At 39.1% G+C, this 23,181-nt stretch overlaps 1 protein-coding gene across 3 annotated transcripts in view; it reads left to right on the top strand.

The window, feature by feature from the left end:
• Eml4 (EMAP like 4) overlaps positions 1–23,181 on the top strand; it is a 125,002-nt gene that overhangs the window by 80,032 nt on the left and 21,789 nt on the right. For all 3 annotated transcript variants that reach the window (XM_038320361.1, XM_038320360.1, XM_038320359.1), the window contains 11 exons: positions 5,893–6,016; positions 7,225–7,374; positions 10,154–10,223; positions 11,597–11,707; positions 13,430–13,525; positions 16,055–16,189; positions 16,326–16,461; positions 20,440–20,591; positions 21,782–21,907; positions 21,985–22,116; positions 23,071–23,138. In XM_038320361.1, the coding sequence (XP_038176289.1) occupies positions 5,893–6,016; positions 7,225–7,374; positions 10,154–10,223; positions 11,597–11,707; positions 13,430–13,525; positions 16,055–16,189; positions 16,326–16,461; positions 20,440–20,591; positions 21,782–21,907; positions 21,985–22,116; positions 23,071–23,138 (1,300 nt within the window). The remainder of the gene's footprint in view (positions 1–5,892; positions 6,017–7,224; positions 7,375–10,153; positions 10,224–11,596; positions 11,708–13,429; positions 13,526–16,054; positions 16,190–16,325; positions 16,462–20,439; positions 20,592–21,781; positions 21,908–21,984; positions 22,117–23,070; positions 23,139–23,181) is intronic.

The following is a 23,181-nucleotide window of genomic DNA, read 5'->3' as shown; positions in this document are numbered from 1 at the left end:
AAGTCATAACTACCTAGTACTCTAGTTCCAGTGTTTGGCTTGCATGGTTTGGGAGCACAACTGCTAGTTCAGAAAAACAGCTGGAAATGAGTAAAGAGTCTTAGTTTTCCGTTGTCAATTGGTGTCATTGTGCTTTTCTCTATATTGCTTATGTTTGAGACTCACATTCTAGTTTTAAAGGAGCTATAAGTTCTACAAATTGCAAAATAGAAATGGATTTGTTTGTTTGTTTGTTTGAGATGGCATCTCATAAAGCCCCTGCTGGTCTCAAGTGGAGTACAACAGGATGGCCATGAACTCCTGTTCAGGTTCAGCCTCCCCAGTGTGGGACTACAGGTAGCCACCCACCCTGCCCAGGTTTCTTAAAGAAGAAACCTTGGGGAGAAGATGCTGAAGGTGTAACACTAGAAATTTAGAAGCCCGTCAGCAGTGGCACCGTGACACAAGTGACTGCACTCCAGACAGATCCTTGGGTTTCTCTACGCCAACCCAAGTGCTTCAGTGTCCAGTAGAAAGACTGGCATGTATGTGACTTAAACCTTTAGATGACAAAAGACAGTTAACATGAAGCTTAGTAGCAAATTTACTACAAATAGCCAGAATAGTAAGTACCTTTTTGATGTGTGACTATTAGTGAACATTATTAGTGAACTTTTTTTCCATACAAAATCTGCTTATATTTTCTTCAAAATCTGCTGTATATCTTATACTTCCAGTACATCTGACTTTAGAAGGTGTAGATCTAGAGCCTACATTTTCTGGGGTTTGTTTATCTTTAAGACCTCTGGCTGGCCTGAAACTGGCTCTGTAGACCAGGGTGGCCTTTCACTCATTAGAGACCCACCTGCCTCTGCCTCCTGACTGCTGGGATTAAAAGTATACTCCACACACCCCTCTTAGAACCTAGTTGCACAGTGAAAATGTGTCTAAAGTTCTGAATAACAAAATTTTGGAATGCAGACTAAAAATTTACTGAAATTGGTTAAGCCATGATTTCCCATTTTGAAAAGCAGATGTTAGACTAGGTAAACTCATAGAATTTTTTTTCAGTTCCCATGCTGTGCAAGGGCCAAAAATGAATAGCCTTAATCAACAGTATCTGACAGAATTGCCTTTATAGTTAAATGACTTTGTCACTGATCAGATTTAATTACCAATTCATAATTTTTTAGCATGGGCTTTAGGGAGGGCTAAAACTAAGGTTCAAGCCAAGGTCTGTATCAAAGTTTATGTTCCATCCACACTCTGAATCCTAGAAATTTTGACTGTGCCAGTGCAGTAGACATTCATTACATTTAGTAAGCAGCTTTGTTGCTGAGTATTTATTGCCCACTCTCTCTACTAGCATGAGGATAAGTAGCTCAATAAACTTGTTTTCTGGACTGCCAGACATTGGGTATCATGTCACTGATCTTAACCCTTACTCTGACAAGTCCCTTGACTCACACCTTTCAGCTTATCTTCCCTGTTAGTTTACAGCGAGGGCAGCAGGAAATGCTGCTGGTTAAAGCAAACAGTAATTATAAGATACCCTAGACAGCTGGGCATAATGGCACACACCTTTAATCCCTGCACTTGGAGGACTGAGGCAGGTGGATCTCTGTGAGTTCAAGGCCAGCCTGGTCAACATAGTAAGTTCTAGGCTAGATAGAGCCACACAGTGAGACACTGCCTTGAAAAGAAAAGAAAGAAAAGAAAAGAAACCTGGGAATCTCAAGAAAACATTTGCAGTGAGAATGCCAATGGCTAGGGAGAGAAGAGTGACATCCTCATACTATGCTGAATTCCCAAGGAGAGGGCTCTTTGCTGAAAAAGGTTGCAAGACAAGGCTTGTATGTTTTATGCTCGCCAGGCAGGTGTCTGCCTGTCTGCCTCCCTCCCTACCCTCCCCCATCTCTCTTTCTCTCTCTGGCAGGTCTATTTCTTTGTGTATCTCTGTCTCTGTCATACATACACACACACACTTTCAAAGAAGTAAACATTTTACAGATGAAAGGTTTCACAGTAAATTATAGATTTGCTATTTCTCTTGAAAAATGAAAAGTTAGAGTAGTACTGCCCCCTGAACTGGCACTGGTACATGGAATACGCCTGTGCATCTTTCCAAGTCAGCCTGTCATTTCTCATTTTTATTTTCTGCCTGACCACTTGAATTAGATACTTGAATTTGTGACCCTTTGTTTTAAAGTGTACATGGTAGAATAATCAGAAGTTTGGTATATTTGTCTATACGTGCTATCTTGGATAGCTGCTTTAAAATTTATGCAGATTATATGGAATAGTAAATTATATAAGCAAATTGCCAAACAGTGTTTAAATGGTTACAGCTTGCCACACATGGTGACACATACCTGTAGACCTAGTAGCCAAGTTTGAGACTGCCTTGGCTTACATAACTATGCCCTGTATCAGAACAGTATAATAAAAGTTACAAATTCTTCTCAAAGGAAGAAGGATAAATTTTTTAGTGATCGCAAATTGTTTTCCACAGTATGTTAACTTATTGAGTCAAAGTTCTAAGTAGTAGTATTACCGTTTTCAATGCTAGGACAGTGAAGCTGGCTCTCACAGCTAATAGAGTAAACTGGGATTCAAATCTTCAGTCTTTCCTTCATCGTGATGCATTGCTTTCTTCCCAGTGCCAGAGAGTGTTTCAAGTTCCTATATTATACACATGGTCTCCAGTGTGTGTGGTGCCAGTTCAGACAGCAAAGCATTTCATAGACTGCCACTTTAATTTCATGTTAGAAAAATTAGTGAGCACCAGTAGCTCCTTTGTTTTCTGATTTAATTTATTTTCCTGCTTAACAGTTAATAAAATAATGGTATTTTGAGCTCCTTCAGTTATGTTAGTCTTTTTATATAATGTTTATTCTTGCTAACCCGTCACCTTTGCTAGCCATACTTTCCTATAAAGAGCAATGGAAGCGCTTGTTAATCTGTTATTTATTATTCAGAACACATTTTTTTCATGTACATCTTTGATCAGATTAAAAATTCTAGTAGAAATTTAAAGGGGATTGAACAATTTAATGCTCTTAAAAAGTCGAAAGGAAGTTGTATCACAGATGAGTACCTGTAAGAGTGGATTGACCCCCCCAGAGACGAGTATATGGGTGAAGATAGTTGTAGAAGGGAAACATTTCCAGCTGGTAATCATGAGTTACTGTCAGAGTTCAGCTATGCTAAAATCATCAGGAAGCAAGGCCCACTCTTAGATTCAGAAGTAATACTGACATGCATGATGTGGTGTTAAAGCATAGTGTGGGAGGTCTTACCCTGTTAGATCAGACCCTGAGGCTGAGCACACTGTGAGCAAGAATAATAAAAATAACTTGAACTTCCTACCCATAATAAGCACAGCTTCTTAATCTGAAGTAATGGTTTCAGGAAGACAGTCCAAGGGTAATCTTTCTTCCTCTTCATAGTTACATTTTATAAACTACTGAATCTTGAATCCTGGATTATGCGCTGTTTTTCTTAGGGAACTTGGTCACTGATAGAGATTTTAAGATCACACCAGCCTCTGTATAGGAAGTATAGGCTGGACAACCAGACAGGAAGTAGAGGCAGGTCAATGAGAACAGGAGAATTCTGGGAAGATGGAGGTCCTAGTCAGCAGTCCTGACCCAGCCACAAAAGAAGCAGGATGTGACTGCCTCGCCGAATAAGGTACCAAGCCACATGGCTAACATAGACAAGAATAATGGGCTAATATAAATTATAAGAGTTAATAAGAAGCCTGAGCTAATGGGCCAATCAGTTTATAACTAATGTAGACCTCTCTGTGTGATTTCTTTGGGACTTAACGCCTGCAGGAATTGGGCAGGACAGAAACCCCAGCAACAATGATCACACTCTGATTTTGTTCCAGACAAGTTAGTAAGCACTAGACATCCTTGTGCCATTGTACCTAGCCTCTTTCTCTTTCCCTTTAGTTTTGGCAACCATTTCTCTGTGGTGCTTTATCTGTATGTGGGTCATCAGGATGCTAGGGGTAGAGATAGGTTGGATTTGTGTTGGTTCGTAGTTTTTTTTGGAGAATGAACGGTCCATCTATGGGTTTTTTTTCTTCCTGTCTTTGTTTTATTTTTGACAGCCTTCCATATGCAATCTTAGCTGTCCTGGAACTCAGTTATATAGACCAAATTTCCCTTACATTTTTGGGCCATCTTCCTGCCTCTATTTCCTGAATGTTAGTTAGGCTTGCAGGCATGAGTTTCCATGCCCAGCTCTCCACTGTTCCACAAGGCATTGGTTAGAGATGTATAATCAATATTGATTTGATTCTGACTTGTCTTTTAAAAATATTTTAGACTACTGAAGATCTTATAAACAACTATTGATTGATATAAACAAAAGCTGTTTCAGAACCTGTGGTTCTAGTAAGAAAATAAAAACTGTTTTCTCACTGTCTTGAACACATTTGTGTTGCAATTGAATTTGATCGTTGATATGAGGCTGATAGAAGGCACAGTGGTGACGTGAGAAGCAGCCCTGCTCACGCTATGTAGCATAGCTTTTGCTCCTCTCATCTTAACTTGAAAAAATGTTTGAGTCCTTTTCTTATGATATATTCCAGGATTGTGGTTTTGGCTTACTATGGTAAGAACATCTGTCATTAGATCTGCTGTCTTAAATCATGTAATTTGGTTAATATTGACTAGAGCGATGTTGTACATTGCTTTTATTCTTCTTGCTTGGCTGAAACTCTCGCTTGATCCTCATTTCCGTTTTCCTCTAACCCCTAGTTAACTATTATTAACTAGTACTGCCCCATTCATGAATTTGACTATTTTGAGTATGTCATAGGACTCTAGTAGCTGTCTTTCTGTGACTGGCTTACGTATATGCATACACCACATCTTTATCTGTAAGTGGCCATCAGTGTTGTTTGCAGAGCTTGACTGTTAGTAATGGTGCTGCTGTAAACAGGAGAGTTAGTGCTGTATCTGATCAAGGTCTTGATTTACATTATTTTGGAAAACATCTAGTAGTAGAATTGCCAGGTGACACAGTCATTCTATTTGAATTGTCTCTGAAAGCCTCCGCCCTGCTTTTCCATAGCAGTAGCAGCCGCACAGTGATCCTGTTTTTCCATATCCTAGTCTATTCTCTGTTTGGTTTTGCTGATCATTCCGACAAGTCTGAAATGACATACAGTGGTTTTCATTCACATTTACCCGAGCTATTACTATTAATGGTGCATATTTTTTCAAATTGCCTGTTGACCATTTTTATGTCTTTTCCTTCCTTCCTCCCTTCCCCCCAAAATGTTTTCTAATTACTTAACCCATTTTAAAATGTATTTTAAAGGGGGGGGTGCCTTGGTTTGTTTCTTTCTATTGAACTGGCATCCATTATATATTCAGAAATTAACCACTGTGTTACATCATGTTTTTTAGGCAGTTGTGTTGCATAGTTTGTTTTCACTTTGTCAGTTGTCTTGATGTGCAGAGACTCTTTAATCTGCAAGGTCTTGACCTTTAGGTTGATTAGTGTGGTAGACACGATTCATGTCTGTCCAAGTAATTTCTTTCTTCCTTGCAAGTTAAGAAACCTTGGTCATAAAGGTTTGCATTTTTTTTACTTGAACTTTTTTAACTTGTAGAAATATGTCAGTTTAAACAGATAAATTATATTTAGATGAAAACAGTTATTATCAGCAAAACAAATGGCCACAGATTCGTTGTATTTTTTTTTTTTTTGCTTCTATTTAGGACTAGATATATATAGTATCCCTTTGTTTGTTTCATACGCTCTATAATATGTAAACATACAGTGGAAAACTTAACCAGCCATTCTTGTCATTTTTCATTGCATCAATAATCTACCTTTCTACAGTCACATGAGAAATATGTGTGGTTTAATTTTTGTCTTATGTTTCAACAGAAGGAGAATATATTAAAATGTTTATGAGAGGTCGGCCAATTACCATGTTCATTCCTTCGGATGTTGACAACTATGATGACATCAGAACAGAACTGCCTCCTGAAAAGCTCAAACTGGAGTGGGCGTATCCTTCCCAAACATGAGAGCAAATCTGCTTGCTCTGTCCTAGTTTAATAAAAACTAGCTTAGCGAATTAATTGAAATGTTCTTAAATGAGGAATAAAACATAATAAACTTAGAACCACTTTAGAAATTAAAAAGGAGACACTGTCTCTAAAACATGTCAGATATATTTGCTAATACCAATTTAAAGTCACCAGAATTGATGCAGACAGGACAGCAGCAGTCCATGAGCTCCGCTCAGGTAGTGTGTTATGGCAGCAGCGGTTCTGGACTGGAGCCGGAAAGATGGTGTCTGTGTCCCGTCTCTGCCCTTGCCCCTGCAAACCTCAGTGTTCCTATAAGAAGAGGTAACACCTGCCTCACCAAATGAAATACACACACACACACAAACATATATCATGAAACCTGTTTTTGGTTTTTTTTTTTTTTTTTTGGTTTGCGACATGGGGTCTTGCTATGTCTCCCTGCCCAATCTTGTACTGACTGTGTAGCTTAGGATGGCCTTAACGTCACAAGAGTCTTCCTGACTCAGCTTCCTGAGTGTCCGTATTACAAACATGTACCACTGCATGACTATCATGAATTATTTTAAGAGCTCAAATTATAGCAAGGATGTTGTAATTCTGAAATTGACTGCTTCTCTGCCAGGCTTAGACACACGATAGTTTAATATTGACCTTTCCTGATTCTATCTGGAAAGTCTCATTAAAAGCCCCTAGGAAACTCAGTGAAACAGAAGGAGACTAGTTTTCTGTCTCTGTTTTTCTATGCTCCCCTCCTCACATGCTTTAAATTCCTTACATAGGGCAAAATTAAATTAGCTTGGAGAAGTTCATCAATCCTGAAATTTAGCACAGGTTTTTATTACCATTCTGTATATCAGACTTAACTAGCCTTATTCATCATGTTAGGTCCAACACCCACATGACCTTGCTGGTGAGCCTTAGAGCCTTCTCAAGAAGGGTCTATATGTATGCTTCCTCCTGGCATACTATCACACAGGCTCGCATTTGATTGTTCAGAGTTGTGTGTATAGCAGTGATTGGTACATACTAGGAATGTAGACATTAGGACAGTACAGGAAGAGTCGGGTTGGGCAGGTAAAGGACTGTGAGTGCTCCTGACACAGTTCTCTCTCCATTGTTTCTCCATAGCTCCCATTGCCCCTGAGATTTAAACACCCTTTAAAACCTTGACTTTTCATTTAAGATACGGTTATCGGGGAAAGGACTGTCGAGCAAATGTTTACCTGCTTCCAACGGGGGAGATAGTTTATTTCATTGCATCAGTAGTGGTACTATTTAATTATGAGGAGAGAACTCAGCGACATTACCTGGGCCATACAGACTGTGTGAAATGGTTGGTATCAGTTGCCATTTGTCAGTTTTGTGTTTGCCTGCCTTCATCATAATCGTTGTTATTGTTGTTATTTGAGTTGTACTGAAAGTTTACCATTGAAAGGCTTAGAACATAAGTAAAGATGTTATTTAGTCTATGGAATATATTTTTTAAAATAAAAATGTTACCTTTAAATACTGTATGTGGAATCAGTAGCGATAAAATACACTGCTCTAAATCTCAGTAGAATCCGTCAGCTGCCTCAGGTCTGTAGTCCTTTCTGTCTGGCCTGTCATATTCAATCCATGAAGAAAGACTAGGCTTCATGAATTTCTGAAGTAGTTTTTCATTCATTGCTTAGTATGTATTGAGGGTTTGCTCTGTGTGATAAATTTTGGGCTTCAGGTTTTCCTTTCTGAGGGAGAAGCCATAAGCTGAATCCAATCCTAAGTATACAGTGTGGTGTCAAACTGTAAGAGCAGAGCTCTTTTGAAATGCTTAGGCTTGGGTTTTACTCAGTGAATATTGCTACTCTAGTTAAATTCTGTCATTTAGAATCTGTTGTTTCCTCACATTTCAAAGCTTAGCTTCTTTACACTGTCCTGTCAAGTAGATAAAAGTTTCTCTCATGCATGAAAGCTAGGATACTACATAGATGACATTCAGCCTTTTAAAGAGATAAAAACACTTTCTACTTGCAATATTCTGTGTACAGAATTCGCGTAGTGTTACCGTGCACGCATTAGAAGGATCTCACCTCTCTCAGCTGGGTGCTAGTTCCATGTGTATAGAGGTCAGAGCGTGGTGGTTAATGCAGTAGTGAGACCCTGCCATAGAAACAGGAAAGGAGTACCACTGTTAAAAAGCAGGCAAGCAAGTATGTGTTCTCACTCATGTGGGGGAAGAAGTGGTGTGAAATACTATTTTGTCTTCCACATATGTAAAGTATTCCTACAGTTCCCAATGAAAAGACACTAGCTATAGTGGTTACCTTTAAGCGGTGTCAGAGGTTATAAGGTAGAGATGATCTTACCAATTGGCTCAGATAGGAAAAAGACTTTCTGAATATTTTTAAAATATCTTTTGATACTATAACCATGCAAGTGTATTACCTAGTACAGAAATTATAATTTAAATTTCTTTGAAAAGAAAAAACAGATAAATACAACAAAATGTTACCATGATAGTTTTATTTTTTAATGACATTTATTTTTGTTGTACATGCATTGGTATTTTGTCTACATGTTTACATGTAGGTATGCATGTATGAGTGTGTTGAATCCCCTGGAGCTGGAGTTACTGAAAGTTGTGAGCTGTCATGTAGGTGCTGAGAATTTAACCCATGTCCTCTGAAAGAGCAGCCAGTGTTCTGAACCATCTCTCCAGCCCCTAAAGTTTTAGTTTTAATATCTAGATGCAGGGTATAAACTATTTAAGAAGAAAAGAAATTAGAGAAATATTGGTAAACTCTAGCCTCCTTAGAAATGAAAACCTGATATTATTTATACCAAATTATTGAAACATTTCAAAAGATACAATTCTTAATATAGAGAAGTTTTATAACTTTGGAACATTTTTATCTCATGTGACAGATTAATTAAATTCTTCTGGAAAATAATTAGCAATACATAGCAGGAAACAAAAATTCTTTCCAGTTGAGCTGACTCCTTGATTACAAGATGGCTCAGCAAGTGAGCCAAACTGACAAGCTGAGCTCCATCCCTAGAACCCATGTGCTAGATCATTAATACCTACAGTCTCCCTCTGGCCTCCCTGTGCCCTCTCCCCATAAATAAACAAACATACAAGCTTGACAGTGTGTTCCACATGGTTGGAGAAGAAAACCAGCTCCCACAAGTAGTTCTCTGATCTCCACAGCATTTGTGCACCTACATACACAGACTTGCACACACAGATAAATGTAATAAAAATTTAACTTGTAAATATTGAATGAGGTAGAGCGTGATGGAGGAAGACACCCGGCATTGTCCTCAGACCTCCAAGTCAGGCTCGCACACCTACACAGCCGTGCTCACACACAATTTGTGGTTGATTTTGTGTGTGCCACGGTCAGTTAGAGTACAGTTGCTACCATTTTCATTTAGAACTCATTGCCCTGGGTTAGAGTTACAAAAGCTTAATATTAAGAACTAGCTACATGTTGGTAAAATGATATTGGAAGACATTCAGTGCTGCTTTTTGTTTGTAGAAATGCTTAAAATACTAAAGAATTGTCAATAAGTGTATAAGGATTATGTAAAGATAAAGCTATGCTTACATTTTTTAAAAAATATTTATTATATTTATTATGTATGCAATATTCTGTCTTGTGTGTATGTCTGTAGGCCAGAAGAGTGCACCAGACCTCATTACAGATGGGTGTGAGCCACCATGTGGTTGCTGGGAATTGAACTCAGGACCTTTGGAAGAGCAGGCAATGCTCTTAACCTCTGAGCCATCTCTCCAGCCCCTATGCTTACATTTTAATAGATGAAAATTACACTGGGCCATACTTCATAAAACCATGTCTCCTACGTATAGTGACTAAAAGGGAATTTGAACACATGAAAATGGTTTCCGTTCTTATTATAACAAATTATGACTAAATATTTTCTATTAGTATTCCATAAATGTATTAAGAAAGAAAAACAAGTTTGCTTAATTTACTAATAAAAATAAATAGGTCAGGTGTGTTTTTAAGACTGAAAAAATATTTATTTGAAAAAATATATTGATACAAAGGCACGTTCATGCTGTTTCATGTTTCTGTATTTAAATTATTGTTAACACTGCTCTTTAGCCTGGCTGTCCATCCTGACAAGATAAGGATCGCGACTGGACAGATAGCTGGAGTGGACAAGGATGGAAGGGTGAGCAGCCATTGTCTTGTCTCTGCTCCCACTGCCCGTTGTTTTACTTGCTGTACAAAAGGATCTCTATTATTGGGAAAATATTAGAATGTAAGAAAGTCTTAAAATGCAGGATTCAAACTACTGTTTCCTTCTAAATAGTAAGTAGCCTACCTAAGGAAATGTCTACGTGTGAAAATGGAAGGACTCTCGCCCGTTAAAAGTTAAACTTGTTAAACTAAATTCCTCCATTTGATGGGCCCTCCTGATTCTCTCTGTTAGGAAATCAGCTGACATCTTAGAGTTTCAGTTGCTATTTGGTTTCAGTAGATTGTCTTGTATAACATGTCTTGTTTCTGAGATCAGCAGTGAATTGGTGACTGGTGTGTGTACATGATGTTCTCTGGGTTCAGTTTCTATAGAAAGCTGCCAGCGGGGGTTACATTAGATGGACGGTGAAGACCCTCCCAGTTCTTTACTCTTTCAAGGATTGCTTCCATAGAACTTAGTAGACAGTTGTTTTTTTAAGGTACATTATGTCAAGAATAAATGTAATACGAAAAACAAAGTAGCAGGGATAATGGACCCCCACCTGTAGTGGCCCCAAGCAGGAGACTGCTTGAGTTTAAAAGTTTGAGATCAGCCTGGATAAAAGTGTAGGATCCTGTCTCAAAAAAAAAAAAAAAAAAAACTAAGTACCCAGAGCACATTAGACTTGAAGTCTAATTGTACCTTTTAGTAGCTGTAAAAGCTGACTACAATCTGTCTCTCTCCTTATTTCTCCAGACTGAGAGTTGCAGATTCTGTTATTGCATAGCATTTGCTGCATTGGTCACTCTTTTTTTGTTTTTTGTTTTTGGTTTGGTTTGGTTTGGTTTTTTCGAGACAGGGTTTCTCTGTAGCTTTGGAGCCTGTCCTGGAACTCCCTATGTAGACCAGGCTGGCCTCGAACTCACAAAGATCCGCCTGCCTCTCCCTCCCGAGTGCTAGGATTAAAGGCGCATGCCACCACTGCCCGGCTGCATTGGTCACTCTTATTCCCATAGTATGAGTGGAGAAGTGCCTATTGTTTGGAGACATGTCTCAATTTTGTAGTTTTTTATCTTAACTAAGATGGCAAATTGGGCTGGGTGTGGTGGTGCACGCCTTTGATCCCAACAGTCAGGAGGCAAAGTCAGGTGGATCTCTGAGTTCCAGGACAGCCAGGCCTACACAGAAACATTGCCTCAAAAAAAACCAAAACCAAACAACAACAAAAACAAAAGGCAAATTGCTGTGTGGTAGTGTTGCACATGTATATGTTGTGTGGAGTGATGCACATGTATATGCTGTGTGGTAGTAGTGCACATATCTGCGCCCACATGGACATGCTAGTTCTGTCTTGTGTTTTGCAGCCTCTGCAACCCCATGTCAGAGTGTGGGATTCAGTAAGCCTGTCCACATTACATGTCATTGGACTTGGAACTTTTGAGCGTGGAGTAGGATGCCTGGCTTTTTCAAAAGCAGTAAGTCACAGTTACTTTTCAAAAGTAAACAAGCTAAGCCTGAGTTTGTTTTGTGTATGTGTATAATCTTGTATCCATCCAAAAACAAGATGCTAGCTATTTTCAGCATAGCTATTGTTATATAGCTAATATTGTAATCTAAATACTGAATTTGACTTAGGTAGGATCAGATATCACATTAAATTTGATGTGTCTGTCTTAGACAGTGTTCTATTACTGTGAAAAGACACCATGACCACAGCAGCTTCTACTTTAAAAAAGAATTTAATTGGGCCTTTCTTACAGTTGCAGAGTTTTGGTTCAGTCTACATGGCAAGAGGCATGGAGGCACACAGACAGGCATGGTAGCCAAGAGTTCTACATCTGGTTTCTCAGACAGGGATAAAAAAGAGACTCTGGGCTTGGCCTGGACTTCTGAAACCTCAAAGTGCACCCCCAGTGACACACTCCCACCACCACAGCCACGCCTCCTGATCCTTTCAAATAGTGCTACTCCCTGTGACTAAGCATTCAAATCTGTGAGTCTCTGGAGGTCATCCTTATTTAAAACCACCACATTGTCTTTGTCCTGAGATAGAATACCAATATAGTGGTGAAAATGGGTAGAAGAACATAGGCATAGTGTGGTACGGCTTCAGATAAACAGTCAGATGCATTTTAATTTCAATTGGAGTCATAGGAAACGTCCATTTTATTAGGAAATTCAGACACAACGCTTTATTTCTATAAAATAATTTTTTTTTTGGTGTTACACGAGAGAAAAGAGACAATCAGAAGTTTGTATTCCTTAGCATTCACAAATTCGCTTAGTTCTGAATTGATGATACTGTTACTTTAATTTTGTGTGTAGTGAGCTGGAGAAATGGCTCAGTGGTTAAGGTACTTGCTGCTCTTGCAGAGGACCTGTGTTCAGTCCCCAGCACCCACATGATGGCTCACAACCATCTGTAATGCCAGTTCCAACAGATTCAACACCCTCTTCTGGTCTCAGCAGGTGCCATATATTCATGCAGTGTTTATATATATATATAAATATAAAAATTGTGTATAGTGATGCCATTTAAGCTTCAAGGGTTTATTATGAGAAGAAAGTAAGATATTGCTCATCTGAGCATTTAACTTCCTTGAATTAGTGGTTACATTTATAAAGTATGTAAGAAACCTATATTTTCACAGTCATATTTTAAATTTTTAATACACCCTTTACATTTTCCTGAGCTTCATTTCTACTTCAGAATGTGTTTAGCTATTCATAGTTTCCCTTCAGTTCTTACCTGTAGTCACCAGCTGTATTCTGACTTACAGGGATTTTTGGGGTCATGAAAAAAAGAGACATTAATAAAGCAGAACATTTAGTTGAATTTCCCAGCTTTGCTTGTTTGAAGGCACTGAATGACAAGTCTGACAGGTCAGAAGAGAATCTAACAACAAAAACAGGCTAGCAGCAACTCTTGTTGTGGGTTTGGTGTCATTGTTAAAATACAAGACTAGTTAGAATGGCCCATACTCTTCAGCTTTCCTTAATGCAAACAGTCAAAACTCTCGCTTTAGTGGTTTTAACACATGAGTTACTGTGTTTCTAAAAAAGCATAATTTTTATAGTTTTTATAATTTTTATAAATATGAATAGTTGTGTCTCAAAATAGTTTAACAAATTTTTTCATGATCTCACTATTAGTAGTTTTAATAATGACATTTTTATTCACATTTACTTTTATTTAGGATTCAGGTGTTCATTTATGCGTTATTGATGACTCCAATGAACATATGCTTACTGTATGGGATTGGCAGAAAAAGTCAAAAGTAGCAGAGATAAAGGTAAATCAAAATGAATTTTGGATATTATCTTTTAGAGTCCATTATTTGACAGGTATTTGAATTTATAGTATATGTGTATCCAGATTATAAGAATAAATTCACAGTTTATATTTATCAGTTTTTTCAATTTGGCAGGCATCGGTGATAATGACACTGCAGTGAGATAAAACAACATAGTCAACTTGGAGCAGGTTCATATTTCAGAAAACATCACGCTACTGAAATGTCAAAGTAGACAGACAGATGTCCATGAGCACCCTGCTTGGCTACTACTTTTTTAATGAACTTGACATGTCAATCAGCCTCTACTCTAAGGCTTTGTCGATTTACAGGAAAGTTTTACTTAAGAACATGCTTGATATGACAGAAGGCCATATATAAACACACAAGGTTTTATGTAATGATTGTAGGAAGTGCTAGAGCAATTAGAGGGATTGTAGCATTTATAAGTGCTGTAGAATAGCACAATTCCATTGCGTGGCTCAGGCTGGCTTGTAAGTTAGCATCGCAGCTGCATTTACATGAGTCAGAAATGTTAAGACTTTGATGAGTCCTTAAAGAAGAATGTTTTCAAGGTTGGTGAGATGGCTTAGCAGGTAGAACTGGTCCTGCTCTTGTAGAGGACCTGAGATCAACTCCTAGCACCCACATCAGCTACCACCTTGTGGCTCCAGCTTCAGGGAGATTATGCCCATGGGCACCTACACTTAGGTGGACATACCCACACAGAGACACACATACATAAACATAATTTAAAAGTTAAAAAAGGAAGAATATATATATTTTGCTTCAGCTCCTTATATCTTTTGTTGAGATTACTTTGTATAAATTTCAAGTTTTCAGCCTTTTGCTTTAAAATCTGGGGTTTTGTTGTCATATATATATATATATATATATATATATATATATATATGAATATGGCTGTCAGAAAACCTCACACTTTGAAAAACATAACTGAAGGCATTGATGATCTTTCAGCCATTACCATTTTATATAATTTATATCACTGAAGTGTAGGGAAATGGCAGCAAATTGAAATAGGTGAATTTTTCTCTTTTGTAGTAAGGTCTACCAGGTGAGAGCAGGTTTCCCCCGGCCATGCCTGTGTCACCTTTCCAGAATATGTTGCTGGTGCAGAACTCCACTGCAGACCCTCCACTGAGGGCATTGCTGTCTGCCTGAAGATACTACACTATGTACCTCCAGCCTAGATTTCCCAGACATCGTATATGATGGCCCCACCCAGTACTGCCTCCCAGTTTCATTCTTGTCTCGTCCCCTCCTTTCTCACCCAGATTCCCCAAAGTCTCCTAAAGTGTCCATTTCCAGAATAGCTGGTTGCAAAGCAAGACTTGACTTCTAGGTATTTATTCCTGTTTAGGGAGAAAGGAAAGCCTTCCTAGAAAAGAACCAAGGCATTTTGCCAGGAATGACTTGGTTCTAGGGCTACATCACTGGCCTCCTCTCCACTCTCTTCCTTCCTGGGTATTGACCTTACGGCTTTCTAATGGGGCTCTCTCTGCTTAAGTCATTAAAGACCTGAGGCCTGATAATAGTTTTGTATTTTGTATGAGTTAAAGTTCAATGTGGAGTTGCTGCTGGGTGGGCAAGTTGGTAGAACCATTTTGGAAAACTATTTTGCCTCTTAAGGCTGAGCATAGGCCTACTTACTGACATAACCTGATTTTTCCAGAGTATAAACCCAACATAAATAGACTAATATATTCACTAGAATGCAGATTGCAGTGCTGTTTGCAGTAGCTTAAAAAAAAAAAAAAAAAAAAAAAAAAGGTGGAAGTATCCTGATCCCAGTTAGCAAGCAGTGTGGTCCTTTTTTTTTTACTTTTTATTTTTACTTTTCCTCCTTTCCAAGGAATAGTACAACATTTAGACTGACCATGACTGGATCTCACAAATACATTATTGAAAAATACTGTAAACATGAAAGGAGTACACTACTTACAGTTCCATTTACACGGCTCCTCTGCTTGATTTCTTGTGGACAGGCAGAGAGGCTAGGTGACTGGAAAGGGATCTGGTCTATTTTGGCTCTGTTGTTGTGAGCTTTAAGACTGTACACTTTGCTCTTGCATCTTACACTTGTAGTGTGCTTTCCCATACATATAAGAAGTATGCTGTTATTCTTATAAATAAACATAAGAATTGATATAATAGTATAAGGATGTCAAATTTAAGCCTTGATTCTAGAAGTCTGTTTTTAAAATATTTTTGTTACGAAGCCAGGTAGGTGATGGTGGCGCACACCTTTAATCCTAGCACTAAGGAGGCAGAGGCAGGCAGATCTCTTAGTTCAAGACCAGCCTGGTCTACAGAGCAAGTTCCAGGATAGCCAGGGCTACACACAGAGAAACCCTGTCTTAGTGTGTGGGGGATTTAGGGAAATATATCTTAGAAGAAAAGGCATTTCCTAAAATATTTTCCCTGTCTTTTTAAGGAGCTATGATTGAATTTTGATAGCAGTAAGGATATATATGCTCTTTTAAAAGTGCCATTTTTTTATTTTCACAGACAACAAATGAAGTTGTTTTAGCTGTGGAATTCCACCCAACAGATGCAAATACTATAATAACATGTGGTAAATCTCATATTTTTTTCTGGACCTGGAGTGGCAATTCACTAACAAGAAAACAGGGAATTTTTGGGGTAAGAATCACAATGTTGTAACGTCACTGGATGTGTGTGTGTGTGTGTGTGTCATATGATGCTAATCTTTTTTATTGTTGGGTAAGCATAAAATCACTTTGCCAAAAGAAAACTGAAAATTTTTATTTTATTGTAGAAATATGAAAAACCAAAATTCATTCAGTGTTTAGCATTCTTGGGGAATGGAGATGTTCTCACTGGAGACTCGGGTGGAATCATCCTTATCTGGAGCAAAACTACCGTAGAGCCCCCACCTGGGAAAGGACCTAAAGGTATATTATTCTCATGTTAAATGTGCTGCATAGTTCATGCCTAGTGCTGTGGCAGGTCGTGTGTCCGCCGTCCTGTCCCGCCCTGCCCCTTACCCGACCAAGAGAAAAAGTCTGCACTGGAATAATGTGAGCATTACCGACATACCTGTTATTTTTAATGTTCTTCATAAGATCCTTTCTAATGTGATTGTTTATTATACATATATAATCTACATATGATATAGACTTTGCTCTCCAGAAGTGTAATATGAGAGACAGAGTGAGGTCCCACAAGCACACATGCTAATTTAAAATATATAATGTTTTATTCTCCTCTGGGCTAATACTCAGCTATCTGAACAGAATTGATGGTCATACTTTAAGGACAAAAGGAAAGGAGAAAATGAATAACCCATAGTTCTGTTCCCCTCTCTCCCTTTCCTAACTGTAGCTCCTCTGCCCAGCTCTACTGGTAATAGCCATTCTATTCTTTCCGCACATTTGAGTTTGCATGGGCTCACACCAGACACACACAAAGAAAAAATTCTTTAAAATGTGCATCACTCTTTAATCTCTGTCAGGCTTCTCCACAGAACTAGGAAATGTAGCCGTTTGGCCTGCTCATTAAGTCACCAGCATGGGCCCTTTGCCTCGTTGGTAAGAGTGTGACCTAATTTTCAGCATCTTCCTGACATTTGAGTCTGCATTGGACTCGACAGAGAAAGCCCTCTAGATGTCTTCACCTGTCTCAGGAGGCTGACGTACTTATGGAAGGCGTTCTCTTGGAGAGTAGACTAAATGGACAGGCTTGCTGTTAAACTTGGCGTTGGCTGGATAGTTAAACCTAGATGGAAAGTTTGTAAACTCACAGAGTGCAGTTTTTCTTAGCAAATGTTTTAAATCACATTTAACCTAAACTAGATCATCAGAAATGCAGGTCCATAAAAGAGAGATTTTTATTTGTAATATCTTGTTTATGGTTTATAAAAGAAACATGGAGATAGCCTAAATTTGAAACTCTAAAAAATTTTTTAGCTTAGTTACTCTTTGGACTTTGACATTCTCAGCATGGAAAGGGGCAGGTGGAACTTAGTCCATCACAGTATGGAGAGTTTTGTCCCGATGAAACAGTTTTTCTTTAATTTTGCTTTCTGTTTTCTAACATCCTTCATTCTGGGAGGGACATACATGTTTGATAAGACCTTTTGATGTCTTTAGAAGTAGGGAGTCTGAATTAAGAACAGACAACTTTGATTTTACTTTACTACGGTCTCCATGGGGAACCATGAAACTCTCCACCTATTTCTTATGGGGTGGTGTTGTTGTTGTTAGACAGGGTCTCACTGTGTAGCTCTTGACTGTCCTGGAATTCACAGAGATCCACTGCCTCTGCCTCCTAAGTGTAGGGAATAAAAGTACACACCATCATGCCTGGCTATTTTGGTAATACCTTTCTCTCTATGCGTGTGTGCATGCGTGTTTCGAAACAGTGTTTCTCTGTGTAGCCCTGGCTGTCCTGGAATTCATTCTAGACCAGGCTGGGTTTTCAAGTCAAAAGATCCACCTGCCTCTGCCTCCTGGGTGCTAGAATTAAAGGTGTGAGCCACCACGTCTGGCTGTTTTTGTAATTTCTTATGTGCTACTTTCAGACTGCACATACAAGGAAGGAGACTTAAGTGTGCAGCTGCTCGCAGTGTTATTGCTCTCTTCCTTTCTCTGTTGCTGACCTAAAGGCAATCAGTGGTGCTCAGAAAAGTCACATTTTTTTTAGGTGTCCTGTCTCTCCTGGGTACCTAGATGCAATCAGAGCAAAGATAGGTAAATCGTGAGGACAGACATCCACTGAACATGTCGTGAAGTTAGTTTAGGTGGAGGCAGTTGATTGAGTAGACGGCCTTGCCTTTCTCATTCCATAGTGCCACTAATGCGCTCACACTGAGAGGCCTTTTCAGAATCAGCTGTGACTGAAAATTTTTTAAGGATGCCAAAACCTAGTTCATTTTCACTAATTTTACAAACTTATTGACAGACTCAGTAGAAAAGTGAGTTAAAAATTGTCTCAGTAAGTGTCTTGTCAGTGCATAGTTCACATGCATTGAGTGTGTTCCTCTAAAGAATATAACGTTCATTAATCCAGATTTAGCACCTGTTGGCATCTCCCAGAAAGGAGCCTGATCCAACTACAGCAAGCTCATCTCTCTAGGTATCTCTATTCTAGGTAATTTATTGAAATAATGTGAAATGTGTGGCTTTGTATAACTAGTTTCTTTTTTGTTTGTTTGTTTGGTTTTTGTTTTATTTTGTTTTTGTCTGTTTTTCGAGACAGGGTTTCTCTGTAGCTTTGGAGCCTGTCCTGGAACTCACTCTATAGACCAGACTGGCCTCGAACTCACAGAGATCTGACTGCCTTTGCCTCCTAAGTACTGGGCTTAAAGGCGTGCACTATTGTTGTAAGAGAGGGGGCCCCTTTGTTTGTCCTGGCTGCCCTGCTAGCTTACACCCAAAATAATCACACAGAAATTGTATTCATTAAAACACTGCTTAGCCCAATAGCTCTAGTTTCTTATTGGCTAACTCTTACATATTAGTTTAATCCATTTATCAATCTATGGATTGCCACATGACTGTGACTTACCGGCAAGATTCTATCCAGCGTCCATCTCAGGCAGAAGATCCATGGCATCTCTGATTCTGCTTTCTTCCTTCCTCCCAAAATTCAGTTCTGTCTTCCCTGCCTACCTAAGTTCTGCCCCTATCAGGCCAAGGCAGTTTCTTTATTCATTAATCAATGAAAGCAACACATAGACAGAAGGACCTCCTACATCACACTATCACAATTTTTATTTTTTAACACAATTCACTACATAGCCCATGCTGGTCCAGAACTCACTGTGTAGCCCAGGCTGACCTAAAACTCAAATAGCTCTTATTCTGGAATTATAGATATACACTCCCATGTCTGACTATAACTGGCTTTTATACATGTTTTCCAAGTTTATCATGTTAAGGCTTGTTTTAGTACCTCATTTCTTGACATAATATTCAGTTATATAGGCATGCCCATGTTTTGTTTATCCATTCATCAGCTGGTATACAATTTTAGAAAATAAATTTTAGAAAATGGTTTTAAAACTTTCATCCCCCTTTCCCACAAGATCTATGGCTATTTGTTGACTTCAGCCATGTTTAAACAAGGCTTTGGCTGCCATTGTGAACCTGGTAACTAACTCTTGAAGGCATTGTCTTCCAAAAGCTGTCCTCCTGCCTCACTAGCCTCACTTGATTGACAAAGGCCTCAGAGTAAGCATCACGGGCCCGGGTCAGGGTTGCATGACATCATTTCTTCTCTAGCCTCCTATTTCTCAACAGATTAAAAGAGTGATTAGATTATTAGTGACTGCTATGTACAGAGCTAATAAAGGCTTTTTTTTTTTTTCAAGTCTCCAGAAGTGGAAGACTTAGGTCCTGCCTGGTCACAGCTTTATTATTAGATAGCTGGTATTATGTATGTATAACTCTCATACTTCTGCCCTTACTCTACAGTCAGAAGAATGACACCACCCTAATATTTCACAACACTATCATAAGAGATGACAGTGAAGTTTGCAGCTACATTCTGTGAGAAAATAATTTTTAGACTACATAAGTATCGACGTAAATGTGAAGGATTATTTTCAGCCGTAAGCTTCTCTCCCTGCCATGATTCAGTAACTTGCTGAGGATTGGTTTTTGATTATGAAGCTATGGGCGTTCTGAGTACTCACCCTGTAGCTCTGCTGAAGCTTTTTCCAGAAAGACACTAAAGTTTAATGTGTTGTTACGCCAGGCACTGGTGGTGCACGCCTTTAATCCCAGCACTCAGGAAACAGAGGCAGGCAGATCTCTGTGAATTTGGGCCTGTCTGATCCACAGCACTAGTTCAGGGCAGCTAGGGCTGTTAGACAGAGAAACTCTGTCAAGTGTTATTACTATCGCTCTTATTTCCTATTACCATATCAGGTGTCTATCAGATCAGCAGACAAATCAAAGCTCATGATGGCAGTGTATTTACACTTTGTCAGATGCGGAATGGAATGCTACTAACTGGAGGAGGAAAAGACAGAAAAATAATTCTGTGGGATCATGATCTCAACCCTGAAAGAGATATCGAGGTAAGACTGGCAATGGAACACTAAAATCTTTTAAATATTGGACCTTCTCCTCGTGCATTTTGTCCCATTTTGAGATAGCTTTTCTGAGAAACTGATACATGTCCTTACCATTCCTTCCCCTCTCCCAGAGGAGAGAGTTTGTTATGTCACAGAGTAATCTGTTTCAAACAAAATAATTTAGAGTTTTTGAGGGCTTTCATTGTTTATTTTGCAGTGCAAGAAATTGAACTCAAGGCCTGACACAGGCTAGGCAAACACTATGAGCAGAGGCATTTGGAGCCCCTCCATGAAGAAGAAATACACCGTTTCAGAGTCATTCTGTGAGATCTTTGTAGTTATTGGTGTAAAAATCACTATTACATCACATAGAGTAGAAGTGAAATGGATCTCACAAATAGGCCTATGAATGGCCTTTAAAATACTTTACAATGCAGTCATCCTTTCACATCTGTAGGGGATCAGTTTCTGATCTCCCCACGGAATCCAGACATCTGTGGGTACTCAGGTCCCTTACGTAATGCAGTCAAGTATTTTGTGTACTTGCACTTGAATTACCTGTATATTGCTTACCATATATGATACAATATGAATGCTGTCAGAATGTTTGCTGCATTTTATAGGAACTAATGATGGAGGGTGGTGCATACTCAGTACAAACGGGTTTTTTTTTCACTCCAGTATTCTCAATCCATAGTTGATTGAATCCTTGGACTATGAATCTACAGATAAAAAGACCAACTGTGTTTATGATTTACTGAGATTTTTCTATTTTGGTCATTTTGACAATCAACAATGAATACCCAGAAGAACATAAAACAAAATTTAGGCTGTCTTCTCTACAAGCTTCAGTAGATCACACTTCTAACCCTTAACTCTTGGAATCATATGGAATATAAATTAAATTTTACTGAAGTGGGCTAGAAATGAGATCAAGGTGCGAAACTGCAAAAGACCTTGTACTGCAAAGATAATTACTATCAATGAGGCAAAGAATGTTGATAATATAACTTCTGTGTAATAAAATGTAATTGAACATTAAATTACAACATGATGAGACTTCCACATTGTTGCAGATTTAGTCTGTCTTTATTACCCTATAACTGCATCCAACTGTGAACACAGCACTACTCAGGTAGTAATGATTGCATGTTCCTCTGCTTACGGTAACTGCACACATTCATTTGTTCCAGGTTCCTGATCAGTATGGCACAATTAGAGCTGTTGCAGAAGGAAAGGCAGAACAATTTCTAGTAGGTACATCACGAAACTTTATTTTACGGGGAACGTTTAACGATGGCTTCCAAATAGAAGTGCAGGTAAGCTCTGTGGGGCCAGCGGTTTCTGTTATTTTGGGGGGACACTCACTGGTTCTTACAAGGTTTTTCATTTTCAGGGTCATACAGATGAACTCTGGGGCCTCGCAACACATCCCTTCAAAGATTTGCTCTTGACGTGTGCTCAGGACAGGCAGGTGTGCATGTGGAACTCAGTGGAGCACAGGCTGGAGTGGACCAGGCTTGTGGATGTGAGTGGATAATTTCCCATGCATACTCTTCCCACTGGCAGTTGAAACAACAAAGAAAAAAAGAATTACGTATTGATTTAAACTTGTATTTGGCAAAGGCTTAGAGTAAGAGGGAAATGTTTGGTCTCAAGTTATAATGTGATTCTACATTGAAGAAGCAAGATAGCCATGTACACTCCCAATTTTTCTCTCAGTTTCAGTGGTAAAATTAGAATGATTTCATGTATTTGTGGAGCATTAATTATGAAATAATTTGGGCCTTTGAGGTGTTGCACTTGGTTTCAGTAAATGCTGTAACAGACACTCTGTCTTCTTTGTGAGTGATCTTATATTTTCTCCCTGCTGTATCCCTTTCTAGCCTGAAAGAAATACATGAGGGCTTTTTGTCTTTGGGGGTTCAGGGTTGAGACAGGTTTCTCTGTGTAGCCTTAGCTGTTCTGGAATTTGCTCTGTAGACCAGGCTGACCTCAAACCCATATCTCTACCTCTGCCTCCCCGTGCTAGGATTAAAGTCATGCGCTGCTGTAAGCGGAGACTGCTCGTTTGTCTCCCTTTGCTCCAGGGAGTCTTTCTCCTATTCCCTGTCTTTGTCAGTGATCCATTGCTGTGAATAGACGCCATGAACACGGCAACTCTTAGAAAGGAGAACATTTACTTGGGACTGGGTTGCAGTTTCAGAGGTATAGTTCATTATCAACATCACACATGGGACATGGTGCTGGAGGAACTGAGAGTTCTACATCTTGATCCACAGGCAATAGAGAGTAACTATGTCCCACACCATGTATAGCTTAAGCATATGAGACCTCAAAACCCACCCCCACAGTGACACTTCCTCCAACAAGCCCCCCATCAATAGTACCAGTCCCTGTGGGTCAAGCATTCAAACACATAAGTCTATGAGGGCATACCTATTCAAACCACACCCTCAACGGCTGTCCTCTTCTCCTCTAGGAACCAGGACACTGTGCAGATTTTCATCCAAGCGGTACAGTGGTGGCCATCGGAACACACTCAGGCAGGTAGGGTGAACTGAGTGATCTGAACTTGTGGGCTGTTTGAGTT

This window comes from Arvicola amphibius, chromosome 2 (genome assembly GCF_903992535.2).
Source record: "Arvicola amphibius chromosome 2, mArvAmp1.2, whole genome shotgun sequence".
In the NCBI taxonomy this organism is placed as follows: Eukaryota; Metazoa; Chordata; class Mammalia; order Rodentia; family Cricetidae; genus Arvicola; species Arvicola amphibius.
Note: the sequence above shows the minus strand (reverse complement) of the source record. Positions and strands in the feature narration are given on the sequence as shown.